This window comes from Ovis aries, chromosome 13, assembly GCF_016772045.2.
Source record: "Ovis aries strain OAR_USU_Benz2616 breed Rambouillet chromosome 13, ARS-UI_Ramb_v3.0, whole genome shotgun sequence".
Classification (NCBI taxonomy): Eukaryota; Metazoa; Chordata; class Mammalia; order Artiodactyla; family Bovidae; genus Ovis; species Ovis aries.
In genome coordinates, this window is record NC_056066.1 from 67,764,418 (window position 1) to 67,779,004 (window position 14,587).

Here is a 14,587-nt window from a genome sequence, read left to right on the forward strand (position 1 = left end):
ATATCTGTTAAATAGATAATAAAAATTCCTAAAAGATTTTTACACTAAAACTGGAGAATTACATATTTAAACCCTGCTGCTGCTGCTAAGTCGCTTTAGTTGTGTCCGACTCTGTGCAGCCCCATAGGCAGCAGCCCACCAGGCTCCCCTGTCCCTGGGATTCTCCAGGCAAGAATACTGGAGTGGGCTGCCATTTCCTTCTCCTATTTAGACCCTAAGTAATGCTAAATTGGAACCCCCAAACAGCCCCAGTACCTTATTTAAGCAATAAGGCAGCATCGTGCGTGTCAGTCTTCTGTGGAGTCAGATGAGTTGAACGGTGGTTAGAGTAAGAATTTGGCAGATTTTTACTCAAAACTGGGAATTTATGGAACATCATCATGACTTTCCAGATCATTGAGTGAGTCTGTAATCAAATGTGGGTACAAAAAATACATTCTGAAACTGAGTACATGGGATCTTGGAGTTGTCTGTGACTTTCCAGTGGCCAAACTAGCATTTCTGCTCCCACTGAATGGGTAAAGGAAGGCCCAGTTAAAATATAGATGTAACGTGTAGTTGCTTTATTGTGCACTTGTCTGTAGAGGTAGAGATGAAAGCATGTTCTTTTTGTTTTCACCAGCTGGTAAATGAAAAATAAGGTGATACATGCATATTGCACAAAGTTAAAGGGGTTCCTCATATGCCTGCTCCCTGCCCCCCACTTTCTTCCCCTCCCTGGAGACAGTACAGTTACCAGTGCCTTGTTTTGCTTTTCCCCAAAGTAGTTTATATGTAAAGAAGCATATATGTATTTACCCTTTTTTAAAAAACATAAATAGTAATGTATTATCACACTGTCCTGCATTTTGCTTTCTTACCATTGCAGACCTCATTGACCATTCCGCATCAGTACAAATAGGCATTTGTTCTTTTTAACGACTACATGTTATTCCCTTATTGGAGTCTTTTCATAACTGTTCAATCACTCCCCTGTTGATAAACATATGGGCTGTTTGGATTTTTGGCACTTACAAACAACACTGCAATGAGTATGCTTGTATATACATCTTCACATGTATCAGGATAACTTCTTAAAAGTAGAATGCTTGAATCCAGGAGTATGTGCATTATATATTTTGATAAGTTGTTATATTCAGTTGCAATTGTGTTGCCTTGTACTGATACCAACAGTACCTGAGATACATTTCGGTAGTTCTTTTTGAATATGTCCTTTCCTTTGGCAAATAGCTCATTTCCTAATGTTTAAATATCTTTGTTTAGGTCTTTTGAGAAAATGTATGTCTATTTACACTGTTTGGTTGTATTTCTTTTCAGCTGAGAAATCACATATTATACTTGATAGAAAACTATCAGACAGTAGTGATCGTTGGAGAAACAGGATGTGGGAAAAGCACACAGATTCCACAAGTGAGTATATATTTATTTGTTTTTGCGACACTTTCTCTCTCTCTTTTTGGCTGCTCTGGGTCTTCATTACTGCACACGGGCTTTCTCTAGTTGCAGCAAGTGGGGCTCCTGTCCAGCTATGGTGCACGGGCTTCTCATTGCGATGGCTTCTCTTTTTATGGAGCACAGGCTTTACAGCACATGGGCTCAGTAATTGTGGCGCATGGGCTTAGCTGCCCCACAGCATGTAGAATCTTCCCGGACCACAGATCGAACCCATGTCTCCGGCATTAGAGGTGAAAGAGGAGGGGTAAGGTGGGTGCTGCTATACTTGTGAATAAAAATGGACAGTGTATTATAGAATTATACAATGCTGTGGAAGAAATCTCTCTTAGAGGGCCAAATCATTTGTGGTGTGGATAGAAGTGGAAAGAAGGATCAGGAAAGGTCTTGTAAGAGAAATGACATTTAATCTTGAAATGAAAGAAGGGGAAATAAGACAAAGAGATAGACTTTGAATGATCAGTGGGAGCCAGCTGGGAAGATGTCTCATGCAGTGAATACTGTGGGTGGAGATACTGGAGTGCAGAGGTGTTTGGGGCTCAACAGAGTGGTCAGGTAGGATCAAGAGTGGAAAGACAGGGTGAAGTTGAAGTGTGTCTTAAGAGCCTCGACTTGGAGGGTGAGGCATGATATTTAAGTGGTCAGGGATAAGAGTCCTTGCAGGTTTTTCTTTCCCTTTTAAGTACAGATTTTTTTTGAAGTGTAAAATACATATACTTCCAATATCATAGATCATAACTGTAGCTTGGTAAACCTTCGCAGGTGAATACAGTGGTACTGCCAGCACCCAAATCAAGAAATAGAACATCACTGGCACCCTGGAGGCCCCCTGTGTCCTCTTCTGGACTCTTGCTGTTTCTTCCTGCTCCCACAAGCATACACACACAAGCATAACTTTTATTCTATCTTCTAGCACTGTAGATTAGCTTTGCCTATTTTTGAACTCTTACAAGGAAAAAATAAAGCTGCTTTTGCCCAACACAATACTGGGTGTAGGTTGGGGCCCCAACATAGGTATTTCTTAAAAGTTCCCCAGGTGATCCAGTGTGCAGCTGGGGAATAGTAGACAGAAGGGAAAGGACAGCAGAGGAGAGGAGACGGGAGACCTGGAGGGAGAACATATGTTTAGATGGTACCAAGACCCTAGCGTAGAGAGAGCCAGGACATTCAGCTTGTGAGCAGGGACCTCTCAGTTGTGCACGAAGAAAGAATGATTTAAAAATGGGTGATGTCGAGAAGGACTGGGAGGTTTTTGTTCAGAAATGTGCCCAGTGCCGTACTGTGGAAAAGAGAGGCAAGCACAAAACTGGGCCAAACTTTCATGTCCATTTGAGTGAAAGACAGTTCAGGCGGCTAGATTCTGTTACACCAGTGCCAGCAGGAACCAGGGCATCACCTGGGGAGAGGAGACGCTGATGTAATACTTGGAGAATCCCAAGAAATACATCCCTGGAACAAAAACGATCTTTGCTGACATTAAAGAGAAGAAAGAAAGGGAAGACTTGCTAACTTATCTCAAAAAAGCTACTAATGAGTAATCGTTGGCCACTGTCTTATTTATTATGGAACAGAAATGTCTCATGAGTTTTTGTGTGTACCATGTTTAAATTGATCTCATACACTAAAATTCAGATCATGCATGACTGATGGAATATTTCTGTTGGACAATCCTGATTTCAGTAAGATTGGTTTGTGGCCAAATGAATATGATCAGCTTTTTGAATTTGGTAGTAATTCTGGCTCAACATGTATTATCACTCTCTTCCTCTTCTAAAGTGATGATTGAATGTGAATAAGGAATGTTAACCTTTTCAGGGAGGTGGTGAATGCCTTCTCCAACCCTTTAGGGGATTGGTTATGTAGATTTCTAGAACTGATTATATTAATATATTAAAATACTGAGACAGTACCTTTACTGTTACATAGAACAGAGCAAGATTCAAGTGTGTTTCAATTAGTATGTTAAGGCGGGTTGAAGATACACTGACAATGTCCACTTTATCTTTTTGGTCTTAACTATGCCAATTTAATTAAAATTCTCTATCTAAAATATTGCCTTTTACTTAATGAAAGGCATTTTAGTGTGGTTTATGTGTAGCATCAAATAAAGAGTATTTAGAAGCTAAAAAAAAACCCCTAGCATATTATTTGTTTCTTAGAGACACAGGAGAAGGGCCATGTTACATTTCTGAGTAATTATTGGTTATTAATGATAATAAACCAAGTAACAATAAGTAATTATAAGTGCTACATAAAGGGATCACTTTAGACATGCTGACCTGTTTCATCCTCAGTGGCCCTGTGAGATACGCACTGGTATTATTATCTTTGTGTTACTGATGAGGACAGTGTAGAGAGTGGTGAGATGGGGAGTGTAGAACAGAGGTTAGTGGCCACATGGTATTAGATGATCTTGGTTTGTTTTGAATTAGTTGGTGTGATTGTTTAGTCAGTTGAGGATAAACTCTGTTATGATAACAAAGAACCTGAAAATCTCTGTGGCTTAAGAGCAGAGAGGTTTCTTTCTTCCTCATACTGTGTGGTCTTTTGGGGTTGATGACCCAAGGTATGGGTTGCTCCCACATGGTCACTGGGACCCAGGATGACGGCGCAGCTCCTGTCTGGGACTTGTGGATCTTGTAGTAGATGACAGGGTCATGAGCTGGCGCTTAAAACTGCGGACCGGAAGTGACACTTGTCGCATTCATCAGCCAAAGCCAATGGCGTGGCCAGGTCTGATAGCAGTAGGGTGGCAGTGCGTGTGGTCCTCCCACAGGGGTGGGTAGCAGATATCTGGATCAGTGATACAGTACAGTACAGCGATCTGGTCGTTGCCCCCAGCAAGGCTTAGCTGCCAGGGAGCAGAGCGCACCTGCTGAGGGGCTGAGTCCAGGGAAAGAATGTTCTGAAGGAGGGAAAGAAGTGGGGTCTGAGGGTCCAGCCTGGCAGTGTGGCAGCAAACAGAGGGAGTTTCTTTTTTAAGTATTATTTTAGTATTTTTAATTTTGGGGGAATATTTAATAGGTTCACATGGGTTTAAAATTCAAAAGACACAAAAGGATATAAAAAGAGAAAGATTTCCCTATCTTCTTTTTTTTAACACTTAAAAATTATTTTTAATTGGAGGATAATTGCTTTACAATATTGTGTTGGTTTCTGCCATGTAGCTACATGGATCAGCCATAGATATATGTATGTCCCCTCCCTCCCACCTCCCTGCCCTGTCTTCTGATACTTCTTTTATGCAGATGTAATTGATGCTATAGGTTTCTTGGATAGAGATTTTTTTTTTTTTGGTTTTACACAGAAAGTTAATTTTTACAGGGAAATATGTATATATATATTCTTCCCCTTTTGAAAATTCAAGTGGTAGTATCTATACATGTTTTATGCATCTTGTTTTTATTTTCCACTTAGTGTATCATCCTTTTTCTAGTTGCATAGATTCTACATCATTAATTTTCCCAATTCCAGTCGGTAGACATTTAGGTTGTTTCCAGTTTTGTGTTCTCACAATGATGCTGTGAGTCAGTTGGCACCCATCGCAGTTAATACACATATGGGTATACTCATAGAATAAATATAGTAGTTATACGTTGCTGGGTCAAAGGGCATATGCACTTGAATTTAATTGTTTTTAAGGACCTGTATTGTTTGAGGAATTTTTTTAATGTGGACCAGTTTTAAAGTCTTGATTGAGTTTGTTGCAGTATTGCTTCTGTTTTATGTTTTGGTTTTTTTGGCCGTGAGTCATGTGGGATCTGAGCTTCCTGACCAGGGATCGAACCTGCACCCGCTCCATGGGAAGGCAAAGTCTCAACTACTGTACCGCCAGAGAAATTCTAGGAGTTGTATTTTTAAAATAAGCATTGTATTTTCTGAATAGGGAATCCATTCATGGTATAAAATGCAAAAAAAATACAAAGGAATAAATGGTAAAAAGTGAATTTTCTAAACTTTGCTGGTGAAGATGACTAGAGGGTTGTGATTAATCATGTTACTGGGCCAAATACCTGCTCTCCTTGCCGTGGATTATCCTCTTTTTCCTTAGTACTCAGTTCCACTTCTCTGAGACAGTCACAGTTTCCACCTTCTTGTGGAGCTAAATATGAGTTACAGCACAGGAAAATTGGAAGGACTGAGGAACTGAAGGTCATGGCAAGAATATGAAGCAAGTTTTTGTCAACAAACTATTTTGCTAGATTTATGTAATATCTTTCCCTGGAAAAGTACAGCATGCCCTAGCACCCTGTACCAGTTTTGAAATTTCACAAACTGTATGTGGAAGCTAGATGATATTTTTTTCCTAGAGCTCTGTCAAAACAGTGGACTGTGAAAGCAAGTTTTTGCTATAATTTTTATTAAAGTTTTCAGTAGAGTTCTTCCTAATCCCACTGTTCAACAAGAAGACCAGATTTGATGACCCTTAAAAAGAGCAGAGAGAACTGAGATCCACTGCCTTTTGATGTCCGCACTATACCTACATTTGCAGCATCTTTTTATTTCCTCCTGTCAGCAACCATAAGCAAGCAGAAGTCTGAATCTCAGGTATATTGAGAGATTGGCTTCATGGTGAGGTTTGTTATCATAGACTTAGTTTTTCTTTGTCTTAACACTACTACTGAGAGATTGACTGCAAATGAGTGTGTTTTATTTTGGATGGTAGAATTGTGTCCTGGTTATGTGGTTTAAGCACTGAAGAATTGATGTTTTTGAACTGTGGTGTTGGAGAAGACTCTTGAGAGTCGCTTGGACTGCAAGGAGATCCAACCAGTCCGTCGTAAAGGAGATCAGTCCTGGGTGTTCGTTGGAAGGACTGATGTTGAAGCTGAAACTCCAATACTTTGGCCACCTCATATGAAGAGTTGACTCATTGGAAAAGACCCTGATGCTGGGAGGGACTGAGGGCAGGAGGAAAAGGGGACGACAGAGGATGAGATGGCTGGATGGCATCACCGACTGACTTGATGGACATGAGTTTGGGTAAACTCCGGGAGTTGGTGATGGACAGGGAGGCCTGGCTTGCTGCAGTTCATGGGGTTGCAAAGAGTCGAACATGACTGAGCAACTGAACTGAACTATGTGGCTTTGGTTGTTGAGCTTGAATCCCAACTCTTAGATTTTTATCTGTGTCCTTGGACAAGTCCTATGACCTCTTTGTTTCCTCATCTCTAAATTGTTGATGATGCTGGTACCTTCCGACTTGGATTTGTTGTGAGGATTAAACTGGTTTATGCATGCCAGACAGTTCCTGACACTTCATGATGTGCTTGGTGAGTCTTAGCCATTATTCTTATTGTTGTCTTTCTGCATTTGTGTTGATTGGGTTGATTGGTAGTATTTTGCATTCAATGCAAGAGAGAGAACCCTCACAGTTTTTATGACAAAACCCCTACATTATCTAAAACAATTTGTTCCTTACAGTCATTTTAAAATTGTTATTTTTAGCTAATTTTTGACTAATAGGAAAGTTGCAAAAGGAATGCAGAATTCCCTTACCCCCCTTACATCACTTCCCATACATGGTACAGTAATCAGAAGTAGAACATTAATAATACCAGTAGCTAGACTGTAGATCTTACTTAAATGTCATCAAATTTCCCACCAGTATTCTTTCTCAGAAGATCCAGATTCTTGCACTGGATTTAGTTGTTATTTCTGCCTGGTCTCCTGCAGTCTGTGAGAGTTCCCTAGTCTGTCTTCATCTTTTATGATCGTGACATTTTTGAAGAGTACTGGGCGTTTATTTTATAGAGTGTTCCTCAGTCTGGGTTTATGTGATGTTTTCTCATGATGAGAAAGAGCTTGCCTTTTTGGCAAGAATCCCATAGAAATGATGTGTCCTTACTAGTGCCTTGTGTCAGGAGGGCTGAAATGTTAAAAAGTCTCATCTCTGATGAGGTTAATTTGATCATTTTGTTAAGGTCCCAAGTTTCACCTATAAAGTTTTTCTCTTTGTAGTTGTAGATATCTTGGAGGAGATATTTTTAAACTGCAGATATTCACCTCCTTTCAAACTGCCACCTCCTAGTTTCAGCATCCCTCAGTGGATCTCGTCTGCAGCAGTTATTCAGGTGTTTGCTTAATGATGACTTTATTCCTTTTCCCTTCTGCCTTTATTAAGTGAAATCTCCTGTAAGGAAGAACTGTCCTTTCTCTTTCATTTATTTATTTATCCAGTTATTTTTGTATATCAGTATGAACTCATGGTGATTTATTTTGTTGTATTGGTTAAAACCCAGTGCTATAATTATTTATTGTGTTGGTCGGAATGGTCCAGCTTTGGTCATTAGGAGCTCCTTGCATTTAGCTCTTGTGTTCTTTCTAAAAGACTCCATTTTTGAACACTTCCTTATTTTCTAGTAACAGAAACTGTTTCATGTTCATCTTTTATTTTTCCTGCACTAACCTTGAGGTCAGCCACCTCTCCAAGGAGCCCTGGTTCCTCTTATTGGGAAATGCTGTTTAAAAATCAATATTTTGGTGCTAGAGTGCTCACTATTATGGAGGTGTCTTTGCTATAAGTCTCAGTGGGCAGACTCAGTGGGCAGACTTAGGCCTTCCTTAATTATGTACATGTATTATGTATATATATATAATATATATTTTATGTATATATATAATATACTTATTAAGGTGAAGTGATAGTGCAAGTCATTCAGTTGTGTCCTCCTCTTTGTGACCCCATGGACTATACAGTCCATGGAATTCTTAGGCCAGAATACTGGAGTGGGTAACCTTTCCCTTCTCCAGGGGATCTTCCCAACCCAGGAATTGAACTAAGTTCTCCTGCATTGCAGGTGGATTCTTTACCATCTGGGTCAGGAAGATCCTGCATTGCAGGCAGATTCTTTGCCAACTGAGCTATCAGGGAAATATTAAATTCCTACATAAAAACACTTATTCTATATCTGTGCCTATCTGTGTATATGTTAAAAATCACAAATTTATGCTGATACTTCATGGATTCCAATCCAACGGCATAGGACTCATTCTAGCCCTTCCTTACCTGTAACTCTTCTTCCATAGTGAGAAACTCCATTCTCATTGTCTGCAGTGTATTTATTTATTTGTTAAACTCTCAGTTCAGTTCAATAGCTCAGTCATGTCTGACTCTTTGCAACCACATGGACTGCAGCACGCCAAGCTTCCCTGTGCATCACCAACTCCCGGAGCTTGCTCAAACTCATGTCTGTCGAGTCAGTGATGCCATCCAACCATCTCATCCTCTGTCGTCCCCTTCTCCTTCTGCCTTCGATCTTTCCCAGCATTAGGGTCTTTTCCATCGAGTCAGTTGTGTGCATCAGGTGGCCAAACTGTAGTGAACACATAAAATAGCTCCAGAATTGCTAGCCCATAGCCCTAACATTTACTAACTAGATTATAGCATTGAGGTACTGTTCTTTTTGTCTTTGACTTTCAGTCAAGATTCTGTTTTCCAATATCCTAGGTTGATTTTCTTCTCCACCCTCTTCAGGGTGGTCAGTTATTCATTTGTAATACAGGTAGGGTCATTTGTTAGTGTTTGCATTTCTTTTTGGTTTCCCTCGACATCCTGGTTGCTTTTCTCGTCTATTTGGGTATTTGAAGAGTACATGCAGCGTGACTGTAGTTCTGAGAGTCAGAGCTGCACACAAAGGCCATCTCAGAGCATTGCCGTTCTTTGTCTCTGCTCCCGTTTCAGTTTCTCCCTTTCTCCACCCCTTTCCTACCAACCCTCCTTGGAAGACCATTCTCTTTAATTTCTAGTTTGCCCTTCCTTTATTAGTCTTTTGAATAAATAAGCAGATACATGTAACAGTATTTTTAATCTTTTTGTTTCTGTTATAGAAGTAATATATGTATTTATTGTAAAACAATTTAGACATTAGAAAAACATGTACCTGTGCTAACCACGGTTAACCCATTTTGGATTTAAAAAATGCATAAAATCAAATAATTAAAAAATAAGTGTATGTGGCAAATAAATACATAAATTAGATAATCAAATTTAATGTATACTAATATCTAATGGAATGCTTGCATGCATTTAAAATCCAATTTTTTGCAATGATATATGTTATATTGGTCTTTTTAAAAATCGTAATTATTTTTATTTACTCTGGTTAAAAATGTTTTGTATAGTTGATATTCATTGAACTATGTATGCACTTTAAAATTCTTTGTTCTACAGATTTAGCAGTGTTTTGAGGGACCCATGGATAGTTCTTTTATTCCTTGAGGCAGCTGAAGAATGGGGGCATTTTATAAGACGAGGGAGTTAGAATGTTGAATTTATTATGCATGTGCTATGAACTTAAGGCAAATGACCTCACATTTCCAAACCTCAGATCCCTCATTTGCAAAATAATTTTTAAAATATCTGCTGAAACAAGAACCATCTGCTGTTTCCTTTCTCAGTAATTTTAACCCAGGGTCATCCTGAAGTAGATTATTTCTGGTGAAGTGGTATCAGGTGTGTGCTGAAACATGGTTTTATTTGCAGTACCTGGCAGAAGCTGGCTGGACAGCCGAAGGAAGAGTGGTGGGAGTCACCCAGCCCCGAAGAGTGGCTGCTGTTACAGTGAGTTTCCTTTTTGCTGGAAAGACTCTGCCTGTGTCTTCTATTTTAGTGACTTATTTTTTTCTTCTTTCCTACAAGTTCCAGATGAATATGACACTGCTCCTCAAGAATTTAAATCTTCAGCTTAAAAAGAACTATGGTCTGATTATTTTTGTAAAATTGATACCTGTACATTATGAATTTTTATGTAATAATAAAGTACTAAAGTCAAACAGAAAAAGTAGTTAGGGAAAAAAAACCCCAAATCTCACCACATAGCAAACACAGTGTGAATATTTGGGAACATCATTTTAAACTTCATTTTCTGTTTAGATAAATAGTTGACTAGATGGATAGAAATAATTTTGTAAAAATGTGCTTGTTAGCCATATATTTGTTTTTGCTGAATTTAACAAAAGAAGAAACTGCATTGAAATAGGAACTTTGGAGTACTGAACTTTGGGTAAGTATTTGTTCAGCACAAGAGAATTTATTAAAGCTTGAAAGCAAAGAAAAAGGATTACAGAAAGCTTTAGAAGGTTACTTATTTTGGGGACTATGTTATAGGTAGTTGCCTATTATAAGAGTGAATTAGCACGCTTATTCTTTCCACCTTCCTTTCCTCCATTTGTGATAAATTCTGAACTATAATTTTTATTTCAAGATTATAAGTACATGTTCTTTTCTGTAATCATAACTCCCACAGGCATTTAACTTTAATTCTAGTTTAATAATTGCTAATTATTTTCCATGGTTTTGCCAACCTTGAATTGCTCATTTCACTTTTTTTTTTTTTTTCACTTTACTTCTTGATTGGCTGAATTGTATATGCCTGAGAATGTCTGATTGTGGTCTTTGTTGATATAAAATTCTTGGTTTGCACTCTGTAAGAGCCCTGTAGACACTGCCTTTTGGCCTAGAGCATTGCTGTATAGAAATAGTCTGAGGTCCAGCAGAGCCCCCCTCACCTTCCAGGCTTACTTTTTCTGCTTGAATGCTTGTAGTACTGCTGTTTCATTGGGATATGTCTTGATGCTGATGGTTCTCATTTTTTCTTAAATGTGGAGGAACTTTTAATCTTCATGTTAAATCTCTATATCAGGGCAGGTTTTCTTCCATTATATCTTGGCATACTTTTCTGTTCCATTTTTTTTTTTTTTTTTGCTCTTTTCTAAGAGCACCAATTAAGTATATATTAGATTGCCTTTGTGTCTTTTTAGTATTTATCTCTCTCTGGGATCATCGCCTTTCCAGTTTCTTTTGTGATATTTCTTCAAGCCTGTCCACAGTGTTCAGGATTGTTTTTAGTCAGATTCATTTGATTTTGTTTTCTTTGCATCTCTACTTGGATCTCACAGTCACTTCTTTGAATGCATTTTGTTTTTCCTCTACTAGAGAAGTGAATATTTTAAATGGGAGGTGATATTACAATTTATTACAAATTTTAAAAACTGATAATATAAAAAGAAAAACCCCTATAGTACCACCAACATTTAAAAAAAACCCAGAAAATAACATAGTATTTTTATTAATTAACAGTCTGACACATTTCTGTAAATCTTTTTTCCTGCAATTTTTGGCTCTGTCCCCACTGAGTACCTGTTTATTCCCTCAGTGAGAGTAGAGCAGTATTTTAGTGTCTCTCTAGTGTGGGTGATTCAGATTTGCTTTGTGTTGTCGGTACTGCCCTGATGCTAGAGAAGCTCCTTTAGGTTTGTAACTGACATTTGTAGCATTGTGTAAATTAGGGGGTTTGTCTTCACGTTTGGGAAAAGCCTCTCTGTAGTTTCTTTCAGGTCCAGGCTATGAGATCTGGAAGATGTCCACAGGTTGATTTTTCTGACCTGTCCACTTGAGACCTCGTTTCTCCTCGACTCTGCTGTGACTTTGTCTCGTCTTTAAGCTGTTTTAGCTTAAGCTTGTGATTTCTTTGAAACTGGATTTCTTTGGCTGAATTCTGTCTCTCTGGGTAATACTTTCATAATCTATTTTTTCTTTTAAATTTGAATATTTATTTCTGGCTGCCCTGGGTCTTTGTTGCTGTGCGGGCTTTTCTCTGGTTGTGACAAGTGGGGGCCACTCTCTGCTGCAGTGCATGAGCTTGTCATTGAAGTTGCCATGCCTGTTGCTGAGCATGGGGTCCAGGGTGTGTGGGCTTCAGTAGTTGCAGCACACAGGCTCAGTAGTTGTGGCTCCAGGGCTAATTTCCTTTGTGGCACGTGGCATTTTCCTAGACCAGGGATCGATCCCATGTCGATCCCCGCATTGGCAGTTGGATTCCTATCCACCGTGTCACCAGGGAAGTCCCCAGAACGCCTTTACTTTGACATCTCTACCTGGACAAGAAGTTAATTCTCTCCTTGAGTTATTTTTCCTCTGTATTAAGTTTTAATTGCTTCATTATTTTCCCCCCCAAAGTTCACTTTCTACTTGTCTTCTAGTTAGACATCATTGATAAACATTTTCCAAGTTCTTCTGTGTATATAAAAATTGAAGTAGTGGTTTGACAACTTGACTGCAGCGTTAGATTTAACCTTTGATGTCATGAAAGATGATTCACTTACTTAAAACATTCAAGCAATTTTTTCTGTTTGTGGTTTGGAATCCTAGCTCTTAATCAATTTGCATTTTTCCTCCAAATCTGTAGCCATGGATAATTTCCATGAAACCACATGCTTTCTCTTAAAGGACAAAGAGTATATAAATTAGCCTAGTAGTATTAATAGAGCTGTCAAGTTTGAAATGCTCCATCTCCACAAGTACTTTGTGTGCAGACTAAAATCTGAAAACGATGTCAGAGCCGAAGAACAGATGGCACAGGCCACTGCCTGATCTCAGTGAGAGGCAGCTCCTTATTGAGCATCTCACTGGACTCCTGGTCTGGGTTTGACTTCATGACCAGGCCCTGCCTGGGCCTGTGATTCGGGACAAGTGCTAAGCTTGTATTTTTTCAGTTTCTTGCTTTATAAAAAAAATGAGGGTCTCTGGCCCACCCAATGGACTGTGTGCATGTTTAATAAGATACATTTTGTGAAAGCTTGGAGCACAGCACCTTAGGAGGTGCTCAGTCATTGGTGTTTGGTCTTTCTTTTCTTTTTTACAAGTCTTTATTGAATTTGTTATAGTATTGCTTCTGTTCTGTGTTCTGGTTTTTTGGCTGAGAGGCGTGTGAGATCTTAGCTTTCGGACTAGGGATTGAACCCACATTCCCTGCATTGGAATGCGAAGTCTTAACCACTGAATTGCCAGGAAAGTGTCCCTGGTTTTCTTCTGACCTCTTTTTTTCTATATCTGTTTGTTTCTATCAAAAAGGTAATATTAATTGATGAGCTTATTGGGAATAGAACTTATACAGTAGAGGTAAAAAAAAAAAAAAAATCCCTAAAAGAGCCCATAGAATATGGCTTTTCACATGTCCAGTGGTGTGAGCATACAGAACATTTCTAAAAAGGAACTTGAAAGTAAAATCCATTTTATAGCAGATGTATACAGGTAATGAATAAATGTTTGGCTTCATAAAATGATCACATTTTTATGGAGAGGTTGGTTCCCTTATGCTCACTCTTACAAGCTGGTTTTCCCCATAAGCTCTAGTATCTGTATGCACACACTCTCTGTGCCAGTTTTTAAGATTTACAGTTTAATGATCTGTAGGGTTGGAATTGAAACAATAACAATCACAAAACTGTCCTGGTGAAATACTGGTTGTCGGGAGCTAAAACCTCCAGAGGTAGAGCAGTGTAGGATGAATTTCTGGTTTCATAAGATGTTTTGAAAGATTCCGTAGTGCACACCAGCTGCTTGATGACAGATTCTGTCTTGGCCTCTGAGATCTGTAATTTCAAGTCACTGGGCAGAGCCACTTTCTGATCCTCATCTGTTCTTCAGTTTCTTAAACACTGATGTTCAGATAGCGCCCAGTGTGCTTGGCTTGTAGCACTGGGTGCAGGGAGCCTCTGGCCTCCTGGACCTAGGGCTGCTGCAGTCCGATGGCTGATGCTGAAAGCTCTGCCTCACACACGCCCTGTATCAGCTTATGATCCAAACTCAGGACCTGTGAAAGGAGGAGACAAGGTGCCTGGGGGTTGGTTGGTAGGCCAAGTCCCCGGGAAGGTGCTATAATTTTGCTTCTCTGTGGGTCTTTTTCAGTTAGATAGTTTACATAGTGAGCATTAAACCCTATATTTTCTTTCAAGGTAAACTAAGTTCTAAGTGTTATTGCTCTTCTACGTTTATGTTTATTCATTTTATCAGATAGTTTTTAAAATTTATTTTTTTTAAGTATTCAGCAATTATTTTATTTATTCATTCTTTTTTAAATTTGGTTGCATCACATGCCATGTGGGATCCTAGTTCCCCAACCAGGGGTCATACCCACACCTCTTGCATTGGAAGCTTGGAGTCCTAACCACTGGACTGCCAGGGAAGTCCCCAGATATTTTCTGTTATTAAGTTAATAGCCTATGAATGGCCTTCTGGAGTGGTAGATCTTACAGCTGGATTCTTTTTTTAATCTTTCTTACCCTCACCTTTGTTTTGTTTTATTTTCCCTACCCTCACCTTTCATTTGTCATATATTGGTAGGTAAAAAAT

At 39.0% G+C, this 14,587-nt stretch overlaps 1 protein-coding gene and 1 pseudogene across 7 annotated transcripts in view; both read left to right on the forward strand.

Moving 5' to 3' along the window:
* The window catches only part of DHX35 (DEAH-box helicase 35), a 68,171-nt gene that overhangs the window by 9,726 nt on the left and 43,858 nt on the right, over positions 1 to 14,587 (forward strand). For 5 of the 7 annotated variants that reach the window (XM_004014573.5, XM_060397032.1, XM_060397036.1 and 2 more), the window contains 2 exons: positions 1,318 to 1,410; positions 9,938 to 10,015. In XM_004014573.5, coding sequence (XP_004014622.2) covers positions 1,318 to 1,410; positions 9,938 to 10,015 — 171 coding nt within the window. The remainder of the gene's footprint in view (positions 1 to 1,317; positions 1,411 to 9,937; positions 10,016 to 14,587) is intronic. The other 2 variants (XM_060397034.1, XM_060397033.1) reach the window with 1 other exon arrangement.
* Positions 1,435 to 4,501, forward strand: LOC121816226 (cytochrome c-like; annotated as a pseudogene).